A 26,670-nucleotide genomic window follows, 5' to 3' on the forward strand; every position below is an offset into this window, starting at 1 on the left:
CAACATCCATTCCTGTCCCTGCTCTATCCATGTCTCCGAAATGGCCACAACATCGAAGTCCCAGGTACCAACCCACGCTGCCAGTTCCCCTACCTTGTTTCGTATACTCCTGGCATTGAAGTAGACACACTTCAAACCACCTACCTGAACACTGGCCCCCTCCTGCGATGTCAAATCTGTGCTCCTGACCTCTATACTCTCATTCTCCCTTACCCTAAAACTACAATCCAGGTTCCCATGCCCCTGCTGCATTAGTTTAAACCCCCCCCCCCAAAGAGCACTAACAAATCTCCCCCCCAGGATATTTGTGCCCCTCAGGTTCAGATGTAGACCATCCTGTCTGTAGAGGTCCCACCTTCCCCAGAAAGAGCCCCAGTTATCCAAAAATCTGAATCCCTCCCGCCTGCACCATCCCTGTAGCCACGTGTTTAAATGCTCTCTCTCCTTATTCCTCATCTCACTATCACGTGGAACAACTGAATGGGACAACTGAAAGTTGGAGAAAATATAGAGGGAATTTCAGTTTGTCAATATTTTTTTCTGTAAAATATATTTTCAGTCCAAGCATTTTCCACTGACTAGTCTGTACTGCTGTCAATAACTTTGCCTGATTTTGCAGCTCTCTTCCAAGAAACAAGCATCCATTCCAAGAGGTAAGTAGGTTGCTCAAGCAGTTTTGAGGTACTGGCCTGATTTTGAAAATTGCGTAATGAGTTCTGACATATGAGTAGGAATTTTGGAGAACTGTCAGGCTAACTACAAGTTTTAAGTGGCCGCAACCACATTGAAAATATTAAATTTTGACTCTGCAAATAAAGTCATTTCAAATCAGGAATTTCATGAAAAGAAATGACCATTTGTTTTGTAGCAGCAAGAAAATATAGTTGGAATTTTCTGCCAATTTCTCCAGTCAAATTATGTGCTAAAAGTTCCTTATGTCTGTATGTTTCAAAGTTTATTAGCATTTTATTCTGATACTTAATGGTTGATGGAAATTGCATCAGCACACAGTACCTTTATACCAGATATATAACAAAGCTATAGAAGAGTTACATACATACAAATATATAACTATAGAAGAGTTACATAATCTAAATAGTGACACTTAATTTTGTCTTTGAAGTCACCTCTCATCTGTCTGTGGCCCAAATATCCTGGATCATATTGCCCAGGAATTATGCTGTAATTTACGCTTGTAGCATTACAAAATGTTTCTGTACCAGCATTTCTGACATGAGCGTATGCTGAAATGTCATGTGGAGCTCATCAGCCTCAGCCCCTCCTTTTCCTCTACCATTATTCAGGAAAACATCGGTATATACATTGGAAAGGTCACGCCAGCTGTTTAGTCCTTCTGAATGCATGGTGTTGGGGATTGTATGAAAAATTGTTTGTGTACTCACTTTGATTCAGTGTAAATCTCAGGTCAAAATTCTTTAAAAAAAAAAGATTCTCCTAAATATTTAGGTATCAATCTACATCAGTGTACTCTGCAGAAAGCCAGCAAACTGGTCCTTTGCATGGGGCTTGGAACTCTGTAGATAAACAACAGTGAACTTTAGCAGGTGTAGCTCTGACGTTATGCAAATTATCAAGGAAATTTGCAAATAGTATTGTTTGTGCAAAGCTTGGCAGCAGGGAGGTTGGATGGGAAATCTGTACAATGCCACTCTTGCGCTGCAGTTGGACCAAAATTTCCAAAAAATCCAGACCTACATCCAAAAATGTTGTCAGTTTTTAAATCCCACCAGTGCAGTTTTCCCAATGTTACCAATTCTCCTCCAATGTTTTTCTGAAGCAAGTTTTGTTATTTGCAAATTACACTGTAAGAAGGGTGCAAATAAGCAGATTAGAGAAAATAATCCAGCAGCTCAGCTAATTGACCTTCCCATTCTGTTAATTACCGATGGAAGGAAATTAGATTTTATCATTTGTAATATGGATCAAAGCCTCATATTTAATTTCAGGGTAATAGTTGCATTATGGTTATTGCCACAGTGACTGCAGCTTCAATTACTTTCAGTACATATATCTACAATCCTGATGAATGTTGTAAGATTCAGTGCTTTAACACGCACTGTGAACCCTCACCAATTTTCTTTTTGTCTTGAAGTCTGTTTTGAACTCCGGTATTTATCAAATTGTTGCCAATCTTATACTGTTATTTTGCATAACCTTTCATGCTAGAAGTATCGAACGCATTCCCAAGATAGTTTATAATCTTATGAAAATTATGGTTTTAACACTCCAGGATGTTATGGTGCCTCCCTGTGCTAGGGTCAAGGATACCTCTGAGCGGTTACAGGACATTCAGGACATGTACAGGACAAAGGGGGAGGTGAACAGCCAGTGGTTGTGATACACATTGTTACAAACAAGATAGGTAAAAAAAGGAATGGGATCCTAAAAGCAAAATATAGGGAGTTAGGAAGAAAGTTGAGACCTCAAAGGTAGTGATCTCAGGATACTACCAGTGCCACGTGCTAGTCAGAGTAGAAATAGCAAGTTTTATCGGATCAATACGTGGCTGAAGGGGTGTTGTGAGGAGAGGGTTTCAGGTTCCTGGGGCATTATGACCGGTTTTAGAGGAGGTGGGGCCAGTACAAATTGGACATGTTACACCTGGGCAGGGCCGGGACTGGGGGAAGTATTTGCTAGATGGCTGGAAAACTAAAAAGGCAGGGCGATGGGAACCGTGCAAGGAGTCCGGGAGGAGGAAACCAGGACAAAAGCAAAAGACAGAAAGGGGAATAAGAAAAATGATAGGCAGAGAAACCAAGGGCCACAGTGAAAAATATTGCGAGAGGGATAAATAATATTAAAAACACAAGCTTAAGGCTTGTGCCTTAAGGCGCGGAACATTTGCAATAAAGCGGATGAACTAATCACGAAATAGGCATAAACAGGTATATCATCGGGATTACAGAAACATAGCAGATGTCAACCAGGAATGGGAACTGAACGTCCAGGGATATTCGGTATTTAGGAAGGACAGACATAAAGGAAAAGGCGATGGAGTGGCAATGCTGGTTAAAGAGGAAATTAACGCAATAATGAGGAAGGATAGTAGCTCCGATGATGTGGAATCTGTATGGGTAGAGCTGAGAACACCCAAGGAGCCAAAAATGTTAGTGGCCGTTGTGTATAGACCCCCAAACTGTAGTGGTGATGTTGAGAGTGGTATCAACAGGAGATGCATGTGATGAAGAAACATCTGTAAATTGTGGTGATTTTAATCTGTATGTAGATTGGGTAAATCAAATTAGTCACAATATCACAGAGGAGGAATTCCTGGAGTGTATACGGGATGGTTTTCTGAATCAACTAGAGATAGGCTACCCTAGACTGGGTACTGTGTAATGACAACGGAATCATTGGCAAACTAGTTGTGCAAGACCCGTTGGGGATGAGCGACCATAATGCGACAGAATTTTTCATCAAGATAGACAGTGAAGTGGACAGCACGGTGGCACAGTGGTTAGCATTGCTGCCTACAACGCTGAGGACCCGGGTTCGAATCTCGGCCCTGGGTCACTGTCCATGAGGAGTTTGCACATTCTCCCCGTGTCTGCGTGGGTTTTACCCCCACAACCCAAAAGATGTGCAGGATAGGTGGATAGGCCACGCTATATTGCCCCTTAATTGGAAAAAATAATTAGGTACTCAAAACATTTTTTTTTAAGAAAGATGGAGAGTGAAGTAGTTGATTCTGAGACTAGGGTCCTGAATCTTAATAAAGAAAGCTATGATGATATGAGGTGTGAGTTGGCTATGATCGATTGGGAAAGGGGTGACTGTGGGTAGGCAATGGCAAACCTTCAAGTAGCGCATGGGGGAACTGCAACAATGGTTTATTCCTGTCTGCTACAAAGGTAAAACAGGAAAGGTGGCCAATCCATGGTTTACAAGAGAAATTAGAGATAGTATTCGATCCAAGGAAGAAGCATACAAATTAAAACAACAGGTCTGAGGATCGTGAGCAATATAGAATTCAGTAAAGAAGGGCCAAGGGATTGAAGATGAGGAAAATAGAGTATGAGAATAAGCTTGCTGAGAACATAAAAACTGGCTGTAAATGTTTCTATAGATGCGTGAAGAGAATAATTGGTGAAGACAAATGTAGGTCCCCTACAGTCAGAAACAATGGATTTTATAATGGGGGACAAAAAAATGGCTGAGCAACTAAATATATACTTTGGTTGTGTCTTCACAAATGAGGACACAAATAAGATGCCAGAAATGTTGAGGGTTTAGTGAGAGGGAGGAACTGAAGGAGATCAATATTATATTGATCATACCATATCAATATAGGGAAATGGTGTTGTGTCAATTGATGGGAATGAAGGCTGATAAATCCCCAGGGCCTGATAATCTACATGCCAGAGTACTTAAGGAAGTGGACCGAGAAATAGTGGATGCATTGGTGGTCACCTTCCAGGATTCTAAAGACCCTGGGACAGTTCCTACAGATTGGAGGGAATTATAGACCAGTCGGTAGTGGGGAAAATTCTAGAATCCATTATCAAAGGTTTTAAAGCAGAGTGCTCAGAAAATAGTAGCAGGAACAGACAGTCAGCATGGATATATCAGGCGGGATTCTCGCCCCCCCCCCCCCCCCCCCCCAACCGGGTCGGAGAATCGCCGCGGGGGGGGGGGGGCGTGAATCCCGCTCTGACGCCAGCTGCCGAATTCTCCGGCTCCGGTTTTCAGGCGGGGATCGCACCTCGCCGGTCGGGGGCCGTTGGCGGAGGCCCACCCGGCAATTCTCCGGGCCCCGATGGGCCGAGCGGCTGCCTGTTTTCGGCCGGTCCCGCCGGCGTGAAATAGACATGGTCCATCCCGGCGGGACCTGGCTTGTCGGCCGTCTAGCGGGGGGGGGGGGGATTTTGTAGACCTCCATCAGGCCGCCCCTCAACCTCCTTCGTTTCAGTGAGAACAAACCAAGATTGTTCAACCTCTCACAGCTAAACTCGGTTTGTTCTCACTGGAACAACGGAGGTTGAGGGGTGACCTGATAGAGGTCTACAAAATTATGAGGGGCATAGACAGAGTGGACAGTCAGAGGCTTTTTCCCAGGTTAGAGGGGTCAATTACTAGGGGGCATAGGTTTAAGGTGCGAGATGCAAGGTTTAGAGGAGATGTACGAGGCAAGTTTTTTACACAGAGGGTAGTGGGTGCCTGGAACTCGCTGCCGGAGGAGGTGGTGGAAGCAGGGACGACAGTGGCGTTTAAGGGGCGTCTTGACAAATACATGAATAGGATGGGAATAGAGGGATACGCACCCCGGAAGTGGAGAAAATTTTACGTTCGACGGGCAGCATGATCGGCACGGGCTTGGAGGGCCGAAGGGCCTGTTCCTGTGCTGTACTTTTCTTTGTTCTAAATGCCTGTAGATCCTGTCCCTCAGAATACCTTCTAACAAGTTACCCACCACAGAAGTAACGCTAACCGGTCTGTGGTTCCCAGGCTTACCCCTACAGCCCTTCTTAACCAAGGGCACAACAATTGCTACCCTCCAATTTTCAGACACCTCTCCTGTGGCTGTCGATGATTCAAATACCTCTGCTAGGCGGCCGGCAATTTCCTCCCTAGCCTCCCACAACGTCCTGGGATACATTTCATCAGGTCCCGGGGATTTATCTATCTTGATACGCTTTAATACCTCCTTCTCTATAATATGTACACTCCTCAAGACATCACTTTTTATTTCCTCAATTTCCCTAACATTCGTGCTTTTCTCAACAGTAAATACTGACAAGAAATATTCATTTAGGACCTCTCCCATCGACACATAGATGACCTGGTTTATCCTTAAGAGGCCCTACCCTCTCCCTAGCCACCCTTTTATCCTTTATGTATCTGTAAAAGCTCTTTGGATTTTCCTTTGCCTTATCTGCCAAGACAAACTCATGTCCCCTTTTAGCCCTCCTGATTTCTCTCTCAGCTCTACTCTGACAAGCCCTATACTCTTCAAAGGGTCCATTTGATCCCAGCTGCCTATGTATGTCATATGCCTCCTTCCTTTTGGCCATGACCTCAATATCCTGAGTCATTCAGGATTCCCTCCTTCTACGAGCTTTACCCTTCACTCTAAGAGAAAAGTGCTCACCTTGAACCCTAGTTAACACGTTTTTGAAAGATTCCCACTTACCAGCTGTCCCCTTGCCTGCAAATCGGCACCCCCAATCAACTCTTGAAAGTTCCCGCCTAATACCCTTGAAATTGGCCTTGCCCCAATTAAAAATTTTAATTTTTGTGCCAGACTGTCATTCTCCATAGTGATCTTAAAACTAATGGAATAATGGTCACTGGTCCCAAAGTGATCCCTCACTATCACTTCCGTCACCTGCCCTTCCTTATTCCCCAAGAGGAGGTCAGGTTTTGCTCCCTCTCTGATCGGGCCATCCACATATTGAATGAGGAATTCTTCCTGAATACACTCGACAAATTTCTCTCCATCCAAACCCCCTAGTGCTATGGCTGTTCCAGTTAATGTTGGGAAAGTTAAAGTCCCCAACTATTACCACCCTATTTTTCTGGCAGCTCTCTGTAATCTCTTTACATATTTGCTCCTCAATATCCCGCTGACTATTTGGGGTCTATAATACAGTCCTATCAAAGTGATATCACCCTTCTTATTTTTCAGTTCTACCCATATAGACTCAGTGAGCGAACCCTCGATATATCCTCTCTCTGCACTGCCATGATACTGTCCCTAATCAAAAATGCAACCCCCCCCCCACTCCTCTCTTAACTCGTGTTCTATCTTTCCTATAGCATCTGTACCCCGGAACATTGAGCTGCCAGTCCTGCCTCTCCTTTAGCCAAGTTTCAGTAATAGCTATAATATCCCAGTCCCATGTACCTCTCCACGCCCTGAGTTCATCTGCCTTGCCCGTTAGGCCTCTTGCATTGAAATAAACTCATTTAAATCTGTTTCTCTGCCGTACACTTTTCTCCTCACTGACTTTTGTTTCTATCCTCTCTTTACTACCCTCTGACTTCCTGTATTGGTTCCCATCCCGTGCCGCATTAGTTTAAACCCACCCCAACAGCGCTAACAAACAACCCCCCTAGGACATTGGTTCCAGACCTGCCTAGGTATACATCGTCTGATTTGTAATGGTCCCACCTCCCCCAGAACTGGTTCCCATGTCCCAAAAATCTGAATCCCTCCTTCCTGCACCATCTCTCAAGCCACGCATTCATCCTGTCTATCCTGCTCTGACTAGCAAATGGCATCGGTAGCAATCCCAAGATTACTACTGTTATGGGCCAGGGTTTAGAAAACTCCAAAGTATATCATGGAGTTTACCTGACCTACAACTTTTAATAGATTTTGGTTATGAGAAGCACAAGGGCCTACTTTGCAGGTGTTATGCAACAGAGACCTGAAGTACTTTTAAACAAAACAATGTTTATTCTATGAATTCAGTTAACATTTTATAAACACACAGTAAACATTTTATCAACTACCAACACAACTACCCCCCATAGATACAGTACTCTATGTGCGCCCCTTAATACCTTTCCTAACAACATCCATAAGCCAAACACCCTTTTTAACGAAGCAGTAGGTATAAATTCTTTACACAAGACAGTTATCACTTTTAAATTATCAAGTGATCTGGACACCTTTTACCATACAGAGAGAGAGACAGAATGAACCTTCCTTGTCTAAATTCAGCTTTCAACTGCCTAAAACGAAAGTAAAACACAAAGCCATAAATAGCTTCCAGCTCAAAACAAAAGTAAAAGCCAGAGACATAATCCAGCTCCACCCACACAATGACACAGCTATTTGATAAACACCCATTTCTTAAAGGTACACTCCCATGATACTACCTTTGTGGTCCTACGTTTTAGTTTATCTCCTAACTCCCCAAATTCAGCATGTAGGCCCTCATCCCATTTTACACCTATATCGTTGATGTCTATATACACCATGACAGCTGGCTGTTCACCCTCCCCCTTTAGAATATCCTGCAGCCGCTCTGAGACATCCAGGACCCTTGCACCCGGGAGGCAACATACCTTCCTGGAGGCTCGTTTCAATCCACAGAAACACCTGTCTACTCCCTCTACAATCGAATCCCGTATCACTATAGCTCTACCACTCTTTTTCCTGTTCTCCTGCGCAGCAGAGCCAGCCATGGTGCCATGAACTTGGCGACTGCTGCCTTCCCCTGGTGAGCCATCTCCCCCAACAGTATCCAAAACGGTATATCAGTTTTGGACGGCGATGACCTGCACTGCCTTCCTACTCTTCCTCTGTCTGATGGTCAGCCATTTCCTATCTCCCTCAGTATTCTTTATCTGCGGTGTGACCAACTCGCTAAACGTGCTATTCACAACTTCTTCAGCATCGTGGATGCTCCAAAGTAAGTCCATCGGCAGTTCCAGAGCCGTCATGCGGTCTAACAGGAGCTGCAGCTGGACACATTTCTTGCACATGAAGGAGTCAGGTGCATCGGCCGCGTCCCTGAACTCCCACATTGAGCACGAGGAGCATGACATGAGTCTGGGATATCCTGCAATGTCATAAACCTTAGGTTAACTTATACAACTAGAATGCCAAAAAAACAAAAGGAAAATCAAAAAATAGACAAATGAAAAGAAAAGAAAAACTACTTACCAGTCACCAATGCTTAGCATATAGATACAAATTTAGCAGGTCCCCTCTTGGCCAATCGTAGAGCCCTCCTGTGACATCACTTTTCAGTTTCTCCCCAGTATAAACCTCAGATTCATCATTTACCTGCTGACCTGCCCAAGATGCCGTTGGTCCAACCGCTCGTCTCCTGAAAAACCAGAAGAAAGAAAACAAAATGAAAGGGAAAAAGCACCTCTTCCCATTCCACCGAATTACCGCTCTGCTCCAAATTCCCAAATTCCAATCCTCACTCACGCTCCCTCACTCAGGATGTCTCGACTTCACCGTGCACAAAGCTTACCTCCTGCTTTGTTTCAAAACATTTCAATGAGAAGCTCCTGGTTTTTGTAAATTAACTGGTCCATTTCTCCCATCTACACTAATGCTGCGAGCTTTGCCAAACCTCTGTCTCTGCGCTGCTTCACGTTGTTTTCTTCAAGTATGGGTAGCATGCTTTGTTTCCAATCAGCAGAATGTATTCCCCTCATCAGATTGCAGATTCCTAACAATCCAGCTCCGTTGTATACAGGCTGGCCAATTAAACAACCCTGGCACTCGTCGTCATTCCTGCTCGTCCCTCCCGCTCGCCGTCCCTCCCGCTCGCCGTCCCTCCCGCTCGCCGTCCCTCCCGCTCGCCGTCCCTCCCGCTCGCCGTCCCTCCCGCTCGCCGTCCCTCCCGCTCGTCGTCCCTCCCGCTCGCCGTCCCTCCCGCTCGCCGTCCCTCCCGCTCGCCGTTCCTCCCGCTCGCCGTTCCTCCCGCTATTCGTCCCTCTCTCTCGCCGTCCCTCCCGCTCGCCGTCCCTCCCGCTCGCCGTCCCTCCCGCTCGCCGTCCCTCCCGCTCGCCGTCCCTCCCGCTCGCCGTTCCTCCCGCTCGTCGTCCCTCCCGCTCGTCGTCCCTCCCACTCGCCGTCCCTCCCACTCTCACCCCTCCCGCTCGCCTTCCCTCCCACTCGCCGTCCCTGCCACTCTCACCCCTCTCGCTCGCCGTCCATCCCGCTCGCCGTCCCTCCCGCTCACTGTTCTCCCGCTCGTCGTCCCTCCGGCTCGCCGTCCCTCCCACTCTCACCCCTCCCACTCTCACCCCTCCCGCTCACCGTCCCTCTCGCTCGCGGTCCCTCTCGCTCGCCGTTCCCCTCGCTCGCCGTCCCTCTCGCTCGCCGTCCCTCCCACTCTCACCCCTCCCGCTCGCCGTCCTTCTCGCTCGCCATCCCTCTCGCTCGCCGTCCCTCCCACTCTCACCCCTCCCGCTCGCCGTTCCTCCTGCTCGCCGTTCCTCCTGCTCGCCGTTCCTCCTGCTCGCCATTCCTCCCGCTCGCCGTCCCTCTCGCTCGCCGTCCCTCTCGCTCGCCGTCCCTCTCGCTCGCCGTCCCTCTCGCTCGCCGTCCCTCTCGCTCGGCGTTCCTCCTGCTCGCCGTCCCTCTCGCTCGCCGTCCCTCCCGCTCGCCGTCAATCCCGCTCGCCGTCAATCCCGCTCGCCGTCCCTCCCACTCTCACCCCTCCCACTCTCACCCCTCCCGCTCACCGTCCCTCTCGCTCGCGGTCCCTCTCGCTCGCCGTTCCCCTCGCTCGACGTCCCTCTCGCTCGCCGTCCCTCCCACTCTCACCCCTCCCGCTCGCCGTCCTTCTCGCTCGCCATCCCTCTCGCTCGCCGTCCCTCCCACTCTCACCCCTCCCGCTCGCCGTTCCTCCTGCTCGCCGTTCCTCCTGCTCGCCATTCCTCCCGCTCGCCGTCCCACTCGCTCGCCGTCCCTCTCGCTCGCCGTCCCTCTCGCTCGCCGTCCCTCTCGCTCGCCGTCCCTCTCGCTCGGCGTTCCTCCTGCTCGCCGTCCCTCTCGCTCGCCGTCCCTCCCGCTCGCCGTCAATCCCGCTCGCCGTCCCTCCCCGCTCGCCGTCCCTCCCCGCTCGCCGTCCCTCTTGCTTGCCGTCCCTCTCTCTCGCCGTCCCTCTCTCTCGCCGTCCCTCGCTCTCGCCGTCCCTCTCTCTCGCCGTCCCTCTCTCTCGCCGTCCCTCTCGCTCGCCGTCCCTCTCGCTCGCCGTCCCTCTCGCTCGCTGTCCCTCCCGTTCGCCTTCCCTCCCGCTCGCCGTCTCTCCCGCTCGCCGTCTCTCCCGCTCGCCGTCTCTCCCGCTCGCCGTCTCTCCCGCTCGCCGTCTCTCCCGCTCGCCGTCCCTCCCGCTCACTGTTCTCCCGCTCTCCATCCCTCCCGCTCTCACCCCTCCCGCTCGCCGACCCTCTCGCCTGCCGTCCCTCTCTCTCGCCGTCTCTCTCGCTCACCGTCCCTCTCGCTCGACGTCCCTCCCGTTCCCCTTCCCTCACGCTCGCCGTCTCCCGCTCGCCGTCCCTCCCGCTCACCGTTCTCCCGCTCGCCGTCCCTCCCGCTCGCCGTCCCTCTCGCTCGCCGTCCCTCCCGTTCCCCTTCCCTCCCGCTCGCCGTCCCTCCCGCTCACTGTTCTCCCGCTCGCCGTCCCTCCCGCTCGCCGTCCCTCCCGCTCGTCGTCCCTCCCGCTCGTCGTCCCTCTCGCTCGCCGTCCCTCTCGCTCGCCGTCCCTCCCGCTCACTGTTCTCCCGCTCGCCGTCCCTCCCGTTCCCCTTCCCTCCCGCTCGCCGTCCCTCCCGCTCACTGTTCTCCCGCTCGCCGTCCCTCCCGCTCGCCGTCCCTCTCGCTCGCCGTCGCTCCCGTATGCCGTCCCTCCCGCTCGCCGTCCCTCCCGCTCGCCGTCCCTCCCGCTCTCACCCCTCACGCTCTCACCCCTCACGCTCGCCGTCCCTCCCGCTCTCACCCCTCACGCTTGCCTTCCCTCCCGCTCTCGCTCCTCCCACTTGCCGTCCCTGCCACTCTCACTCCTCTCGCTCGCCGTCCCTCCCGCTCGCTGTCCCTCCCACTCTCACCCCTCTCACTCGCCGTCCCTCTCGCTCGCCGTCCCTCTCGCTCGCCGTCCCTCTCGCTCGCCGTCCCTCCCGCTCGCCGTTCCTCCCGCTCGTTGTCCCTCCCGCTCGCCGTTCCTCCCACTCGCTGTCCCTCCCACTCTCATCCCTCCCGCTCGCCTTCCCTCCCACTCGCCGTCCCTGCCACTCTCACTTCTCTCGCTCGCCGTCCATCCCGCTCGCCGTCACTCCCGCTCACTGTTCCTCCCGCTCGCCGTTCTTCCCGCTCGTCGTTCTTCCCGCTCGTCGTCCCTCCCGCTCGTCGTCCCTCCCGCTCGTCGTCCCTCCCGCTCTTCGTCCCTCCCGCTCGTCGTCCCTCCCACTCGCCGTCCCTCCCACTCTCACCCCTCCCGCTCGCCTTCCCTCCCACTCGCCGTCCCTGCCACTCTCATCCCTCTCGCTCGCCGTCCATCCCGCTCGCCGTCCCTCCCGCTCACTGTTCTCCCGCTCGCCGTCCCTCCCGCTCGCCGTCCCTCCCGCTCGCCGTCCCTCCCGCTCGCCGTCCCTCCCGCTCGCCGTCCCCCTCGCTCGCCGTCCCCCTCGCTCGCCCTCCCCCTCGCTCGCCGTCCCCCCCGCTCGCCGTCCCTCCCGCTCGCCGTCCCTCTCGCTCGCCGTCCCTCCCACTCTCACCCCTCCTGCTCGCCGTCCCTCTCGCTCGCCGTCCCTCTCGCTCACCGTCCCTCTCGCTCGCCGTCCCTCTCGCTCGCCGTCCCTCTCGCTCGCCGTCCCTCTCGCTCGCCGTCCCTCCCGCTCACTGTTCTGCCGCTCTCCATCCCTCCCGCTCTCACCCCTCCCGCTCGCCGACCCTCTCGCTTGCCGTCCCTCTCTCTCGCCGTCTCTCTCGCTCACCGTCCCTCTCGCTCGACGTCCCTCCCGTTCCCTCCCGCTCGCCGTCTCCCGCTCGCCGTCCCTCCCGCTCGCCGTCCCTCCCGCTCGCCGTCCCTCCCGTTCCCCGTCCCTCCCGTTCCCCTTCCCTCCCGCTCGCCGTCCCTCCCGCTCACTGTTCTCCCGCTCGCCGTCCCTCCCGCTCGCCATCCCTCCCGCTCGCCGTCCCTCCCGCTCGTCGTCCCTCTCGCTCGCCGTCCTTCCCGCTCACTGTTCTCCAGCTCACCGTCCCTCCCGTTACCCGTCCCTCCCGCTCGCCGTCCCTCGCGCTCACTGTTCTCCCGCTCGCCGTCCTTCCCGCTCACTGTTCTCCCGCTCGCCGTCCTTCCCGCTCACTGTTCTCCAGCTCACCGTCCCTCCCGTTCCCCGCCCCTCCCGCTCGCCGTCCCTCCCGCTCACTGTTCTCCCGCTCGCCGTCCTTCCCGCTCACTGTTCTCCCGCTCGCCGTCCCTCCCGTTCCCCGTCCCTTCCGCTCGCCGTCCCTCCCGTTCCCCGTCCCTCCCGCTCGCCGTCCCTCCTGTTCCCCGTCCCTCCCGCTCGCCGTCCCTCCCGCTCACTGTTCTCCCGCTCGCCGTCCTTCCCGCTCACTGTTCTCCCGCTCGCCGTCCTTCCCGCTCACTGTTCTCCAGCTCACCGTCCCTCACGCTCGTCGTCCCTCTCGCTCGCCGTCCTTCCCGCTCACTGTTCTCCAGCTCACCGTCCCTCCCGCTCGCCGTCCCTCCAGCTCACCGTCCCTCCCGTTCCCCGTCCCTCCCGTTCCCCGTCCCTCCCGCTCGCCGTCCTTCCCGCTCACTGTTCTCCCGCTCGCCGTCCCTCCCGCTCGCCGTCCCTCCCGCTCGCCGTCCCTCTCGCTCGCCGTCCCTCCCGCTCGCCGTCCCTCCCGCTCACTGTTCTCCCGCTCGCCGTCCTTCCCGCTCACTGTTCTCCCGCTCACCGTCCCTCCCGCTCGCCGTCCCTCCCATTCCCCGTGCCTCCCGCTCGCCGTCCCTCCCGCTCGCCGTCCCTCCCGCTCACTGTTCTCCCGCTCGCCGTCCTTCCCGCTCACTGTTCTCCCGCTCGCCGTCCCTCCAGCTCACCGTCCCTCCCGCTCGCCGTCCCTCCCGCTCACTGTTCTCCCGCTCGCCGTCCCTCCCGTTCCCCGTCCCTCCCGCTCACCTACCCTCCCGCTCGCCGTCCCTCCCGCTCGCCGTCCCTCCCGCTCGCCGTCCCTCCCGCTCGCCGTCCCTCCCGCTCGCCGTCCCTCCCGCTCGCCGTCCCTCCCGCTCGCCGTCCCTCCCGCTCGCCGTCCCTCCCGCTCGCCGCCGCCCTCGCTCGTCGTCCCTCCCGCTCGCCGTCCCTCCCGCTCGCCGACCCTCTCGCTCGCCGACCCTCTCGCTCGCCGGCCCTCTCGCTCGCCGGCCCTCTCGCTCGCCGGCCCTCTCGCTCGCCGGCCCTCTCGCTCGCCGGCCCTCTCGCTCGCCGGCCCTCTCGCTCGCCGGCCCTCTCGCTCGCCGGCCCTCTCGCTCGCCGGCCCTCTCGCTCGCCGGCCCTCTCGCTCGCCGGCCCTCTCGCTCGCCGGCCCTCCCGCTCACTGTTCTCCCGCTCGCCGTCCTTCCCGCTCACTGTTCTCCAGCTCACCGTCCCTCCCGCTCGCCGTCCCTCCAGCTCACCGTCCCTCCCGTTCCCCGTCCCTCCCGCTCGCCGTCCTTCCCGCTCACTGTTCTCCCGCTCGCCGTCCCTCCCGCTCGCCGTCCCTCCCGCTCGCCGTCCCTCTCGCTCGCCGTCCCTCCCGCTCGCCGTCCCTCCCGCTCACTGTTCTCCCGCTCGCCGTCCTTCCCGCTCACTGTTCTCCCGCTCACCGTCCCTCCCGCTCGCCGTCCCTCCCATTCCCCGTGCCTCCCGCTCGCCGTCCCTCCCGCTCGCCGTCCCTCCCGCTCACTGTTCTCCCGCTCGCCGTCCTTCCCGCTCACTGTTCTCCCGCTCGCCGTCCCTCCAGCTCACCGTCCCTCCCGCTCGCCGTCCCTCCCGCTCACTGTTCTCCCGCTCGCCGTCCCTCCCGTTCCCCGTCCCTCCCGCTCACCTACCCTCCCGCTCGCCGTCCCTCCCGCTCGCCGTCCCTCCCGCTCGCCGTCCCTCCCGCTCGCCGTCCCTCCCGCTCGCCGTCCCTCCCGCTCGCCGTCCCTCCCGCTCGCCGTCCCTCCCGCTCGCCGTCCCTCCCGCTCGCCGTCCCTCCCGCTCGCCGTCCCTCCCGCTCGCCGTCCCTCCCGCTCGCCGCCGCCCTCGCTCGTCGTCCCTCCCGCTCGCCGTCCCTCCCGCTCGCCGACCCTCTCGCTCGCCGACCCTCTCGCTCGCCGGCCCTCTCGCTCGCCGGCCCTCTCGCTCGCCGGCCCTCTCGCTCGCCGGCCCTCTCGCTCGCCGGCCCTCTCGCTCGCCGGCCCTCTCGCTCGCCGGCCCTCTCGCTCGCCGGCCCTCTCGCTCGCCGGCCCTCTCGCTCGCCGGCCCTCTCGCTCGCCGGCCCTCTCGCTCGCCGGCCCTCTCGCTCGCCGTCCCTCTCGCTCGCCGTCCCTCTCGCTCGCCGTCCCTCCCGCTCGCCGTCCCTCCCGCTCGCCGTCCCTCCCGCTCGCCGTCCCTCCCGCTCGCCGTCCCTCCCGCTCGCCGACCCTCCCGCTCGCCGTCCCTCCCGCTCGCCGTCCCTCCCGCTCGCCGTCCCTCCCGCTCGCCGTCCCTCCCGCTCGCCGTCCCTCCCGCTCGCCGTCCCTCCCGCTCGCCGCCGCCCTCGCTCGTCGTCCCTCCCGCTCGCCGTCCCTCCCGCTCGCCGTCCCTCCCGCTCGCCGGCCCTCCCGCTCGCCGGCCCTCCCGCTCGCCGGCCCTCCCGCTCGCCGGCCCTCCCGCTCGCCGGCCCTCCCGCTCGCCGGCCCTCCCGCTCGCCGGCCCTCTCGCTCGCCGGCCCTCCCGCTCGCCGGCCCTCTCGCTCGCCGGCCCTCTCGCTCGCCGGCCCTCTCGCTCGCCGGCCCTCTCGCTCGCCGGCCCTCTCGCTCGCCGGCCCTCTCGCTCGCCGGCCCTCTCGCTCGCCGGCCCTCTCGCTCGCCGGCCCTCTCGCTCGCCGGCCCTCTCGCTCGCCGGCCCTCTCGCTCGCCGGCCCTCTCGCTCGCCGGCCCTCTCGCTCGCCGGCCCTCTCGCTCGCCGGCCCTCTCGCTCGCCGGCCCTCTCGCTCGCCGGCCCTCTCGCTCGCCGGCCCTCTCGCTCGCCGGCCCTCCCGCTCGCCGTCCCTCCCGCTCGCCGTCCCTCCCGCTCGCCGTCCCTCCCGCTCGCCGTCCCTCCCGCTCGCCGTCCCTCCCGCTCGCCGTCCCTCCCGCTCGCCGTCCCTCCCGCTCGCCGTCCCTCCCGCTCGCCGTCCCTCCCGCTCGCCGTCCCTCCCGCTCGCCGTCCCTCCCGCTCGCCGTCCCTCTCGCTCGCCGTCCCTCCCGCTCGCCGTCCCTCCCGCTCGCCGTCCCTCTCGCTCGCCGTCCCTCCCGCTCGCCGTCCCTCCCGCTCGCCGTCCCTCCCGCTCGCCGTCCCTCCCGCTCGCCGTCCCCCTTACTCGTCGTCCCTCCCGCTCGCCGTCCCTCCCGCTCGCCGTCCCTCCCGCTCGCCGTCCCTCCCGCTCGCCGTCCCTCCCGCTCGCCGTCCCTCCCGCTCGCCGTCCCTCCCGCTCTCACCCCTCCCGCTCGCACTCCTCCCGCTTGCCCTCCCTGCCACTCTCACTCCTCTCGCTCGCCGTCCCTCCCGCTCGCTGTCCCTCCCACTCTCACCCCTCCTGCTCGCCGTCCCTCCCGCTCGCCGTCCCTCCCGCTCGCCGTCCCTCTCGCTCGCCGTCCCACCCGTTCCCCTTCTCTCCCGCTCGCCGTCTCCGCTCGCCGTCCCTCCCGCTCGCCGTCCCTCCCGCTCGCCGCCCCTCCCGCTCGCCGTCCCTCCCGCTCGCCGTCCCTCCCGCTCGCCGTCCCTCCCGCTCGCCGTCCCCCTTACTCGTCGTCCCTCCCGCTCGCCGTCCCTCCCGCTCGCCGTCCCTCCCGCTCGCCGTCCCTCCCGCTCGCCGTCCCTCCCGCTCGCCGTCCCTCCCGCTCGCCGTCCCTCCCGCTCGCCGTCCCTCCCGCTCGCCGTCCCTCCCGCTCGCCGTCCCTCCCGCTCGCCGTCCCTCCCGCTCGCCGTCCCTCCCGCTCGCCGTCCCTCCCGCTCGCACTCCTCCCGCTTGCCCTCCCTGCCACTCTCACTCCTCTCGCTCGCCGTCCCTCCCGCTCGCTGTCCCTTCCACTCTCACCCCTCCTGCTCGCCGTCCCTCCCGCTCGCCGTCCCTCCCGCTCGCCGTCCCTCCCGCTCGCCGTCCCTCTCGCTCGCCGTCCCACCCGTTCCCCTTCCCTCCCGCTCGCCGTCTCCGCTCGCCATCCCTCCCGCTCACTGTTCTCCCGCTCACCGTCCCTCCTGCTCGCCGTCCCTCCCGCTCACTGTTCTCCCGCTCGCCGTCCCTCCCGCTCACCGTCCCTCCCGCTCGCCGTCCCTCCCGCTCGCCGTCCCCCTTACTCGTCGTCCCTCCCGCTCGCCGTCCCTCCCGCTCGCCGTCCCTCCCGCTGGCCGTCCCTCCCGCTCGCCGTCCCTCCCGCTCGCCGTCCCTCCCGCTCGTCGTCCCTCCCGCTCGCCGTCCCTCTCGCTCGCCGTCCCTCCCGCTCGCCGTCCCTCTCGCTCGCCGTCCCTCCCGCTCGCCGTCCCTCCCACTCTCACCCCTCCCGCTCGCACTCCTCCCGCTTGCCCTCCCTGCCACTCTCACTCCTCTCGCTCGCCGTCCCTCCCGCTCGCTGTCCCTCCCACTCTCACGCCTCCTGCTCGCCGTCCCTCTCGCTCGCCGTCCCTCTCGCTCGCCGTCCCTCTCGCTCGCCGTCCCTCTCGCTCGCCGTCCCTCTCGCTCGCCGTCCCTCCCGCTCGCCGTCCCTCCCGCCCACTGTTCTCCCGCTCTCCATCCCTCCCGCTCTCACCCCTCCCGCTCGCCGACCCTCTCGCCTGCCGTCCCTCTCTCTCGCCGTCTCTCTCGCTCACCGTCCCTCTCGCTCGACGTCCCTCCCGTTCCCCTTCCCTCACGCTCGCCGTCTCCCGCTCGCCGTCCCTCCCGCTCACCGTTCTCCCGCTCGCCGTCCCTCCCGCTCGCCGTCCCTCTCGCTCGCCGTCCCTCCCGCTCGCCGTCCCTCCCGCTCACTGTTCTCCCGCTCGCCGTCCCTCCCGCTCGCCGTCCCTCCCGCTTGTCGTCCCTCCCGCTCGTCGTCCCTCTCGCTCGCCGTCCCTCTCGCTCGCCGTCCCTCCCGCTCACTGTTCTCCCGCTCGCCGTCCCTCCCGTTCCCCTTCCCTCCCGCTCGCCGTCCCTCCCGCTCACTGTTCTCCCGCTCGCCGTCCCTCCCGCTCGCCGTCCCTCTCGCTCGCCGTCCCTCCCGTATGCCGTCCCTCCCGCTCGCCGTCCCTCCCGCTCGCCGTCCCTCCCGCTCTCACCCCTCACGCTCGCCGTCCCTCCCGCTCTCACCCCTCACGCTTGCCTTCCCTCCCGCTCTCGCTCCTCCCGCTTGCCGTCCCTGCCACTCTCACTCCTCTCGCTCGCCGTCCCTCCCGCTCGCTGTCCCTCCCACTCTCACCCCTCTCGCTCGCCGTCCCTCTCGCTCGCCGTCCCTCTCGCTCGCCGTCCCTCTCGCTCGCCGTCCCTCCCGCTCGTTGTCCCTCCCGCTCGCCGTTCCTCCCACTCGCTGTCCCTCCCACTCTCATCCCTCCCGCTCGCCTTCCCTCCCACTCGCCGTCCCTTCCACTCTCACTTCTCTCGCTCGCCGTCCATCCCGCTCGCCGTCACTCCCGCTCACTGTTCCTCCCGCTCGCCGTTCTTCCCGCTCGTCGTTCTTCCCGCTCGTCGTCCCTCCCGCTCGTCGTCCCTCCCGCTCTTCGTCCCTCCCGCTTGTCGTCCCTCCCACTCGCCGTCCCTCCCACTCTCACCCCTCCCGCTCGCCTTCCCTCCCACTCGCCGTCCCTGCCACTCTCATCCCTCTCGCTCGCCGTCCATCCCGCTCGCCGTCCCTCCCGCTCACTGTTCTCCCGCTCGCCGTCCCTCCCGCTCGCCGTCCCTCCCGCTCGCCGTCCCTCCCGCTCGCTGTCCCTCCCGCTCGCCGTCCCCCTCGCTCGCCGTCCCCCTCGCTCGCCGTCCCCCTCGCTCGCCCTCCCCCTCGCTCGCCGTCCCCCTCGCTCGCCGTCCCTCCCGCTCGCCGTCCCTCTCGCTCGCCGTCCCTCCCACTCTCACCCCTCCTGCTCGCCGTCCCTCTCGCTCGCCGTCCCTCTCGCTCGCCGTCCCTCTCGCTCGCCGTCCCTCTCGCTCGCCGTCCCTCTCGCTCGCCGTCCCTCTCGCTCGCCGTCCCTCTCGCTCGCCGTCCCTCTCGCTCGCCGTCCCTCTCGCTCGCCGTCCCTCTCGCTCGCCGTCCCTCTCGCTCGCCGTCCCTCCCGCTCACTGTTCTGCCGCTCTCCATCCCTCCCGCTCTCACCCCTCCCGCTCGCCGACCCTCTCGCTTGCCGTCCCTCTCTCTCGCCGTCTCTCTCGCTCACCGTCTCTCTCGCTCACCGTCCCTCTCGCTCGACGTCCCTCCCGTTCCCTCCCGCTCGCCGTCTCCCGCTCGCCGTCCCACCCGCTCGCCGTCCCACCCGCTCGCCGTCCCTCCCGCTCGCCGTCCCTCTCGCTCGCCGTCCCTCCCGTTCCCCTTCCCTCCCGCTCGCCGTCCCTCCCGCTCACTGTTCTCCCGCTCGCCGTCCCTCCCGCTCGCCGTCCCTCCCGCTCGCCGTCCCTCCCGCTCGTCGTCCCTCTCGCTCGCCGTCCTTCCCGCTCACTGTTCTCCAGCTCACCGTCCCTCCCGCTCGCCGTCCCTCCCGTTCCCTCCCGCTCGCCGTCTCCCGCTCGCCGTCCCACCCGCTCGCCGTCCCACCCGCTCGCCGTCCCACCCGCTCGCCGTCCCTCCCGCTCGCCGTCCCTCTCGCTCGCCGTCCCTCCCGTTCCCCTTCCCTCCCGCTCGCCGTCCCTCCCGCTCACCGTCCCTCCCGCTCACTGTTCTCCCGCTCGCCGTCCCTCCCGCTCACCGTCCCTCCCGCTCACTGTTCTCCCGCTCGCCGTCCCTCCCGCTCGCCGTCCCTCCCGCTCGCCGTCCCTCCCGCTCGCCGTCCCTCCCGCTCGCCGTCCCTCCCGCTCGTCGTCCCTCTCGCTCGCCGTCCTTCCCGCTCACTGTTCTCCAGCTCACCGTCCCTCCCGCTCGCCGTCCCTCCCGTTCCCCGTCCCTCCCGCTCGCCGTCCCTCGCGCTCACTGTTCTCCCGCTCGCCGTCCTTCCCGCTCACTGTTCTCCCGCTCGCCGTCCTTCCCGCTCACTGTTCTCCAGCTCACCGTCCCTCCCGTTCCCCGCCCCTCCCGCTCACTGTTCTCCCGCTCGCCGTCCTTCCCGCTCACTGTTCTCCCGCTCGCCGTCCCTCCCATTCCCCGTCCCTCCCGCTCGCCGTCCCTCCCGTTCCCCGTCCCTCCCGCTCGCCGTCCCTCCCGTTCCCCGTCCCTCCCGCTCGCCGTCCCTCCCGCTCACTGTTCTCCCGCTCGCCGTCCTTCCCGCTCACTGTTCTCCTGCTCGCCGTCCTTCCCGCTCACTGTTCTCCAGCTCACCGTCCCTCACGCTCGTCGTCCCTCTCGCTCGCCGTCCTTCCCGCTCACTGTTCTCCAGCTCACCGTCCCTCCCGCTCGCCGTCCCTCCAGCTCACCGTCCCTCCCGTTCCCCGTCCCTCCCGCTCGCCGTCCTTCCCGCTCACTGTTCTCCCGCTCGCCGTCCCTCCCGCTCGCCGTCCTTCCCGCTCACTGTTCTCCCGCTCGCCGTCCCTCCCGCTCGCCGTCCCTCCCGCTCGCCGTCCCTCCCGCTCGCCGTCCCTCCCGCTCGCCGTCCCTCCCGCTCGCCGTCCCTCCCGCTCACTGTTCTCCCGCTCGCCGTCCTTCCCGCTCACTGTTCTCCCGCTCACCGTCCCTCCCGCTCGCCGTCCCTCCCATTCCCCGTGCCTCCCGCTCGCCGTCCCTCCCGCTCACTGTTCTCCCGCTCGCCGTCCTTCCCGCTCACTGTTCTCCCGCTCGCCGTCCCTCCAGCTCACCGTCCCTCCCGCTCGCCGTCCCTCCCGCTCGCCGCCGCCCTCGCTCGTCGTCCCTCCCGCTCGCCGACCCTCCCGCTCGCCGACCCTCTCGCTCGCCGGCCCTCTCGCTCGCCGGCCCTCTCGCTCGCCGGCCCTCTCGCTCGCCGGCCCTCTCGCTCGCCGGCCCTCTCGCTCGCCGGCCCTCTCGCTCGCCGGCCCTCTCGCTCGCCGGCCCTCTCGCTCGCCGGCCCTCTCGCTCGCCGGCCCTCTCGCTCGCCGGCCCTCTCGCTCGCCGTCCCTCTCGCTCGCCGTCCCTCTCGCTCGCCGTCCCTCCCGCTCGCCGTCCCTCCCGCTCGCCGTCCCTCCCGCTCGCCGTCCCACCCGCTCGCCGTCCCTCCCGCTCGCCGTCCCTCCCGCTCGCCGTCCCTCCCGCTCGCCGTCCCTCCCGCTCGCCGTCCCTCCCGCTCGCCGTCCCTCTCGCTCGCCGTCCCTCCCGCTCGCCGTCCCTCTCGCTCGCCGTCCCTCCCGCTCGCCGTCCCTCCCGCTCGCCGTCCCTCCCGCTCTCACCCCTCCCGCTCGCACTCCTCCCGCTTGCCCTCCCTGCCACTCTCACTCCTCTCGCTCGCCGTCCCTCCCGCTCGCTGTCCCTCCCACTCTCACCCCTCCTGCTCGCCGTCCCTCTCGCTCGCCGTCCCTCTCGCTCGCCGTCCCTCTCGCTCGCCGTCCCTCTCGCTCGCCGTCCCTCTCGCTCGCCGTCCCTCCCGCTCGCCGTCCCTCCCGCTCGCCGTCTCTCCCGCCCACTGTTCTCCCGCTGTCCATCCCTCCCGCTCTCACCCTTCACGCTCGCCGTCCCTCCCGTTCGCCTTCCCTCCCGCTCGCCGTCTCTCCCGCCCACTGTTCTCCCGCTCTCCATCCCTCCCGCCCACTGTTCTCCCGCTCTCCATCCCTCCCGCTTTCACCCTTCACTCTCGCCGTCCCTCCCGCTCGCCGTCCCTCTCTCTCGCCGTCCCTCTCTCTCGCCGTCTCTCTTGCTCACCGTCCCTCTCGCTCGCCGTCCCTCCCGCTCGCCGTCCCTCCCGCTCACTGTTCTCCCGCTCGCCGTCCCTCCAGCTCGCCGTCCCTCCAGCTCGCCGTCCCTCCCGCTCGCCGTCCCTCCCGCTCACTGTTCTCCCGCTCGCCGTCCCTCCCGCTCACCGTCCCTCCCGCTCACCGTCCCACCCGCTCGCCGTCCCTCTCGCTCGCCGTCCCCCTCACTCGTCGTCCCTCCCGCTCGCAGTCCCTCCCGCTCGCCGTCACTCCCGCTCGCCGTCCCTCCCGCTCGCCGTCCCTCCCGCTCGCCGTCCCTGTCGCTCGCCGTCCCTCCCGTACGCCGTCCCTCCCGCTCGCCATCCCTCCCGCTCGCCGTCCCTCCCGCTCTCACCCCTCACGCTCGCATCCCTCACGCTCGCCGTCCCTCCCGCTCGCCGTCCCTCCCGCTCGCCGTCCCTCTCGCCCGGGATCCCTCTCGCTCGCCGTCCCTCTCGCTCGCCGTCCCTCCCGCTCGCCGTCCCTCCCGCTCGCCGTCCCTCCCGCTCGCCGTCCCTCCCGCTCGCCGTCCCTCCCGCTCGCCGTCCCTCCCGCTAGCCGTCCCTCCCTCTCTCATCCCTCCCGTTCGCCATCCCTCTCGCTCGCCGTCCCTCTCGCTCGCCGTCCCTCTCGCTCGCCGTCCCTCTCGCTCGCCGTCCCTCCCTCCCGCTCGCCGTCCCTCCCGCTCGCCGTCACTCCCGCTCGCCGTCACTCCCGCTCGCCGTCCCTCCCGCTCGCCGTCACTCCCGCTCGCCGGCCCTCCCGCTCGCCGTCCCACCCACTTTCACCCCTCCCGCTCGCCGTCCCTCCCGCTCGCCGTCCCTCCCACTCGCTGTCTCTCCCGCTCACCGTCCCTCGCACTTGCCGTCCGTCCTGCTCGCCGTCCCTCCCACTCTCACCCCTCCCGCTCGCCTTCTCTCACCCCTCCCGCTCGCCGTCCCTCCCGCTCGCCGTCCCTCCGCTCGCCGTCACTCCCGCTCGCCGTCCCTCCCGCTCGCCGACCCTCCCACTCTCACCCTTCCCGCTCGCTGAGCCTCCCACTCGCACCCCTCTCGCTCGCCGTCCCTGCCACACACACCATCCCTCCCGCTCGCCGTCCGTCCCGCTCGCTGTCCGTCCCGCTCGCCGTCCGTCCCGCTCTCCGTCCGTCCCACTCGCCGTCCCTCCCGCTCGCCGTCCCTCCCGCTCACCTACCCTCCCGCTCGCCGTCCCTCCCGCTCACTGTTCTCCCGCTCGCCGTCCTTCCCGCTCACTGTTCTCCCGCTCGCCGTCCCTCCCGTTCCCCGTCCCTTCCGCTCGCCGTCCCTCCCGTTCCCCGTCCCTCCCGCTCGCCGTCCCTCCTGTTCCCCGTCCCTCCCGCTCGCCGTCCCTCCCGCTCACTGTTCTCCCGCTCGCCGTCCTTCCCGCTCACTGTTCTCCCGCTCGCCGTCCTTCCCGCTCACTGTTCTCCAGCTCACCGTCCCTCACGCTCGTCGTCCCTCTCGCTCGCCGTCCTTCCCGCTCACTGTTCTCCAGCTCACCGTCCCTCCCGCTCGCCGTCCCTCCAGCTCACCGTCCCTCCCGTTCCCCGTCCCTCCCGCTCGCCGTCCTTCCCGCTCACTGTTCTCCCGCTCGCCGTCCCTCCCGCTCGCCGTCCCTCCCGCTCGCCGTCCCTCTCGCTCGCCGTCCCTCCCGCTCGCCGTCCCTCCCGCTCACTGTTCTCCCGCTCGCCGTCCTTCCCGCTCACTGTTCTCCCGCTCACCGTCCCTCCCGCTCGCCGTCCCTCCCATTCCCCGTGCCTCCCGCTCGCCGTCCCTCCCGCTCGCCGTCCCTCCCGCTCACTGTTCTCCCGCTCGCCGTCCTTCCCGCTCACTGTTCTCCCGCTCGCCGTCCCTCCAGCTCACCGTCCCTCCCGCTCGCCGTCCCTCCCGCTCACTGTTCTCCCGTTCCCCGTCCCTCCCGCTCACCTACCCTCCCGCTCGCCGTCCCTCCCGCTCGCCGTCCCTCCCGCTCGCCGTCCCTCCCGCTCGCCGTCCCTCCCGCTCGCCGTCCCTCCCGCTCGCCGTCCCTCCCGCTCGCCGTCCCTCCCGCTCGCCGTCCCTCCCGCTCGCCGTCCCTCCCGCTCGCCGTCCCTCCCGCTCGCCGCCGCCCTCGCTCGTCGTCCCTCCCGCTCGCCGTCCCTCCCGCTCGCCGACCCTCTCGCTCGCCGGCCCTCTCGCTCGCCGGCCCTCTCGCTCGCCGGCCCTCTCGCTCGCCGGCCCTCTCGCTCGCCGGCCCTCTCGCTCGCCGGCCCTCTCGCTCGCCGGCCCTCTCGCTCGCCGGCCCTCTCGCTCGCCGTCCCTCTCGCTCGCCGTCCCTCTCGCTCGCCGTCCCTCTCGCTCGCCGTCCCTCTCGCTCGCCGTCCCTCTCGCTCGCCGTCCCTCTCGCTCGCCGTCCCTCCCGCTCGCCGTCCCTCCCGCTCGCCGTCCCTCCCGCTCGCCGTCCCTCCCGCTCGCCGTCCCTCCCGCTCGCCGTCCCTCCCGCTCGCCGTCCCTCCCGCTCGCCGTCCCTCCCGCTCGCCGTCCCTCCCGCTCGCCGTCCCTCCCGCTCGCCGTCCCTCCCGCTCGCCGTCCCTCCCGCTCGCCGTCCCTCCCGCTCGCCGTCCCTCCCGCTCGTCGTCCCTCCCGCTCGCCGTCCCTCCCGCTCGCTCGTCGCCCCTCCCGCTCGCCGTCCCTCCCGCTCGCCGGCCCTCCCGCTCGCCGGCCCTCCCGCTCGCCGGCCCTCCCGCTCGCCGGCCCTCCCGCTCGCCGGCCCTCTCGCTCGCCGGCCCTCCCGCTCGCCGGCCCTCCCGCTCGCCGGCCCTCTCGCTCGCCGGCCCTCTCGCTCGCCGGCCCTCTCGCTCGCCGGCCCTCCCGCTCGCTGTCCCTCCCACTCTCACGCCTCCTGCTCGCCGTCCCTCTCGCTCGCCGTCCCTCTCGCTCGCCGTCCCTCTCGCTCGCCGTCCCTCTCGCTCGCCGTCCCTCTCGCTCGCCGTCCCTCTCGCTCGCCGTCCCTCCCGCTCGCCGTCCCTCCCGCTCGCCGTCTCTCCCGCCCACTGTTCTCCCGCTCTCCATCCCTCCCGCTCTCACCCCTCCCGCTCGCCGACCCTCTCGCCTGCCGTCCCTCTCTCTCGCCGTCTCTCTCGCTCACTGTCCCTCTCGCTCGACGTCCCTCCCGTTCCCCTTCCCTCACGCTCGCCGTCTCCCGCTCGCCGTCCCTCCCGCTCGCCGTCCCTCCCGCTCACCGTTCTCCCGCTCGCCGTCCCTCCCGCTCGCCGTCCCTCTCGCTCGCCGTCCCTCCCGCTCGCCGTCCCTCCCGCTCACTGTTCTCCCGCTCGCCGTCCCTCCCGCTCGCCGTCCCTCCCGCTCGCCGTCCCTCCCGCTCGTCGTCCCTCCCGCTCGTCGTCCCTCTCGCTCGCCGTCCCTCCCGCTCACTGTTCTCCCGCTCGCCGTCCCTCCCGTTCCCCTTCCCTCCCGCTCGCCGTCCCTCCCGCTCACTGTTCTCCCGCTCGCCGTCCCTCCCGCTCGCCGTCCCTCCCGCTCGCCGTCCCTCTCGCTCGCCGTCCCTCTCGCTCGCCGTCCCTCTCGCTCGCCGTCCCTCTCGCTCGCCGTCCCTCTCGCTCGCCGTCCCTCCCGTATGCCGTCCCTCCCGCTCGCCGTCCCTCCCGCTCGCCGTCCCTCCCGCTCTCACCCCTCACGCTCGCCGTCCCTCCCGCTCTCACCCCTCACGCTTGCCTTCCCTCCCGCTCTCGCTCCTCCCGCTTGCCGTCCCTGCCACTCTCACTCCTCTCGCTCGCCGTCCCTCCCGCTCGCTGTCCCTCCCACTCTCACCCCTCTCGCTCGCCGTCCCTCTCGCTCGCCGTCCCTCTCGCTCGCCGTCCCTCCCGCTCGTTGTCCCTCCCGCTCGCCGTTCCTCCCACTCGCTGTCCCTCCCACTCTCATCCCTCCCGCTCGCCTTCCCTCCCACTCGCCGTCCCTTCCACTCTCACTTCTCTCGCTCGCCGTCCATCCCGCTCGCCGTCACTCCCGCTCACTGTTCCTCCCGCTCGCCGTTCTTCCCGCTCGTCGTTCTTCCCGCTCGTCGTCCCTCCCGCTCGTCGTCCCTCCCGCTCTTCGTCCCTCCCGCTTGTCGTCCCTCCCACTCGCCGTCCCTCCCACTCTCACCCCTCCCGCTCGCCTTCCCTCCCACTCGCCGTCCCTGCCACTCTCATCCCTCTCGCTCGCCGTCCATCCCGCTCGCCGTCCCTCCCGCTCACTGTTCTCCCGCTCGCCGTCCCTCCCGCTCGCCGTCCCTCCCGCTCGCCGTCCCTCCCGCTCGCCGTCCCCCTCGCTCGCCGTCCCCCTCGCTCGCCGTCCCCCTCGCTCGCCCTCCCCCTCGCTCGCCGTCCCCCTCGCTCGCCGTCCCTCCCGCTCGCCGTCCCTCTCGCTCGCCGTCCCTCCCACTCTCACCCCTCCTGCTCGCCGTCCCTCTCGCTCGCCGTCCCTCTCGCTCGCCGTCCCTCTCGCTCGCCGTCCCTCTCGCTCGCCGTCCCTCTCGCTCGCCGTCCCTCTCGCTCGCCGTCCCTCTCGCTCGCCGTCCCTCTCGCTCGCCGTCCCTCTCGCTCGCCGTCCCTCCCGCTCACTGTTCTGCCGCTCTCCATCCCTCCCGCTCTCACCCCTCCCGCTCGCCGACCCTCTCGCTTGCCGTCCCTCTCTCTCGCCGTCTCTCTCGCTCACCGTCCCTCTCGCTCGACGTCCCTCCCGTTCCCTCCCGCTCGCCGTCTCCCGCTCGCCGTCCCACCCGCTCGCCGTCCCACCCGCTCGCCGTCCCTCCCGCTCGCCGTCCCTCTCGCTCGCCGTCCCTCCCGTTCCCCTTCCCTCCCGCTCGCCGTCCCTCCCGCTCACTGTTCTCCCGCTCGCCGTCCCTCCCGCTCGCCGTCCCTCCCGCTCGCCGTCCCTCCCGCTCGTCGTCCCTCTCGCTCGCCGTCCTTCCCGCTCACTGTTCTCCAGCTCACCGTCCCTCCCGCTCGCCGTCCCTCCCGTTCC

General features: G+C 64.3%; 1 protein-coding gene across 6 annotated transcripts in view; it reads left to right on the forward strand.

The window, feature by feature from the left end:
• scfd1 (sec1 family domain containing 1) overlaps positions 1-26,670 on the forward strand; it is a 568,533-nt gene that overhangs the window by 487,174 nt on the left and 54,689 nt on the right. For 2 of the 6 annotated variants that reach the window (XM_072488100.1, XM_072488076.1), the window contains exon 22: positions 620-653. The exons of the other annotated variants lie outside the window; for them this stretch is intronic. In XM_072488100.1, the coding sequence (XP_072344201.1) occupies positions 620-653 (34 nt within the window). The remainder of the gene's footprint in view (positions 1-619; positions 654-26,670) is intronic. 6 annotated transcript variants of the gene reach the window in all.

The sequence above is a fragment of the Scyliorhinus torazame genome, chromosome 2, assembly GCF_047496885.1.
Source record: "Scyliorhinus torazame isolate Kashiwa2021f chromosome 2, sScyTor2.1, whole genome shotgun sequence".
Classification (NCBI taxonomy): domain Eukaryota; kingdom Metazoa; phylum Chordata; class Chondrichthyes; order Carcharhiniformes; family Scyliorhinidae; genus Scyliorhinus; species Scyliorhinus torazame.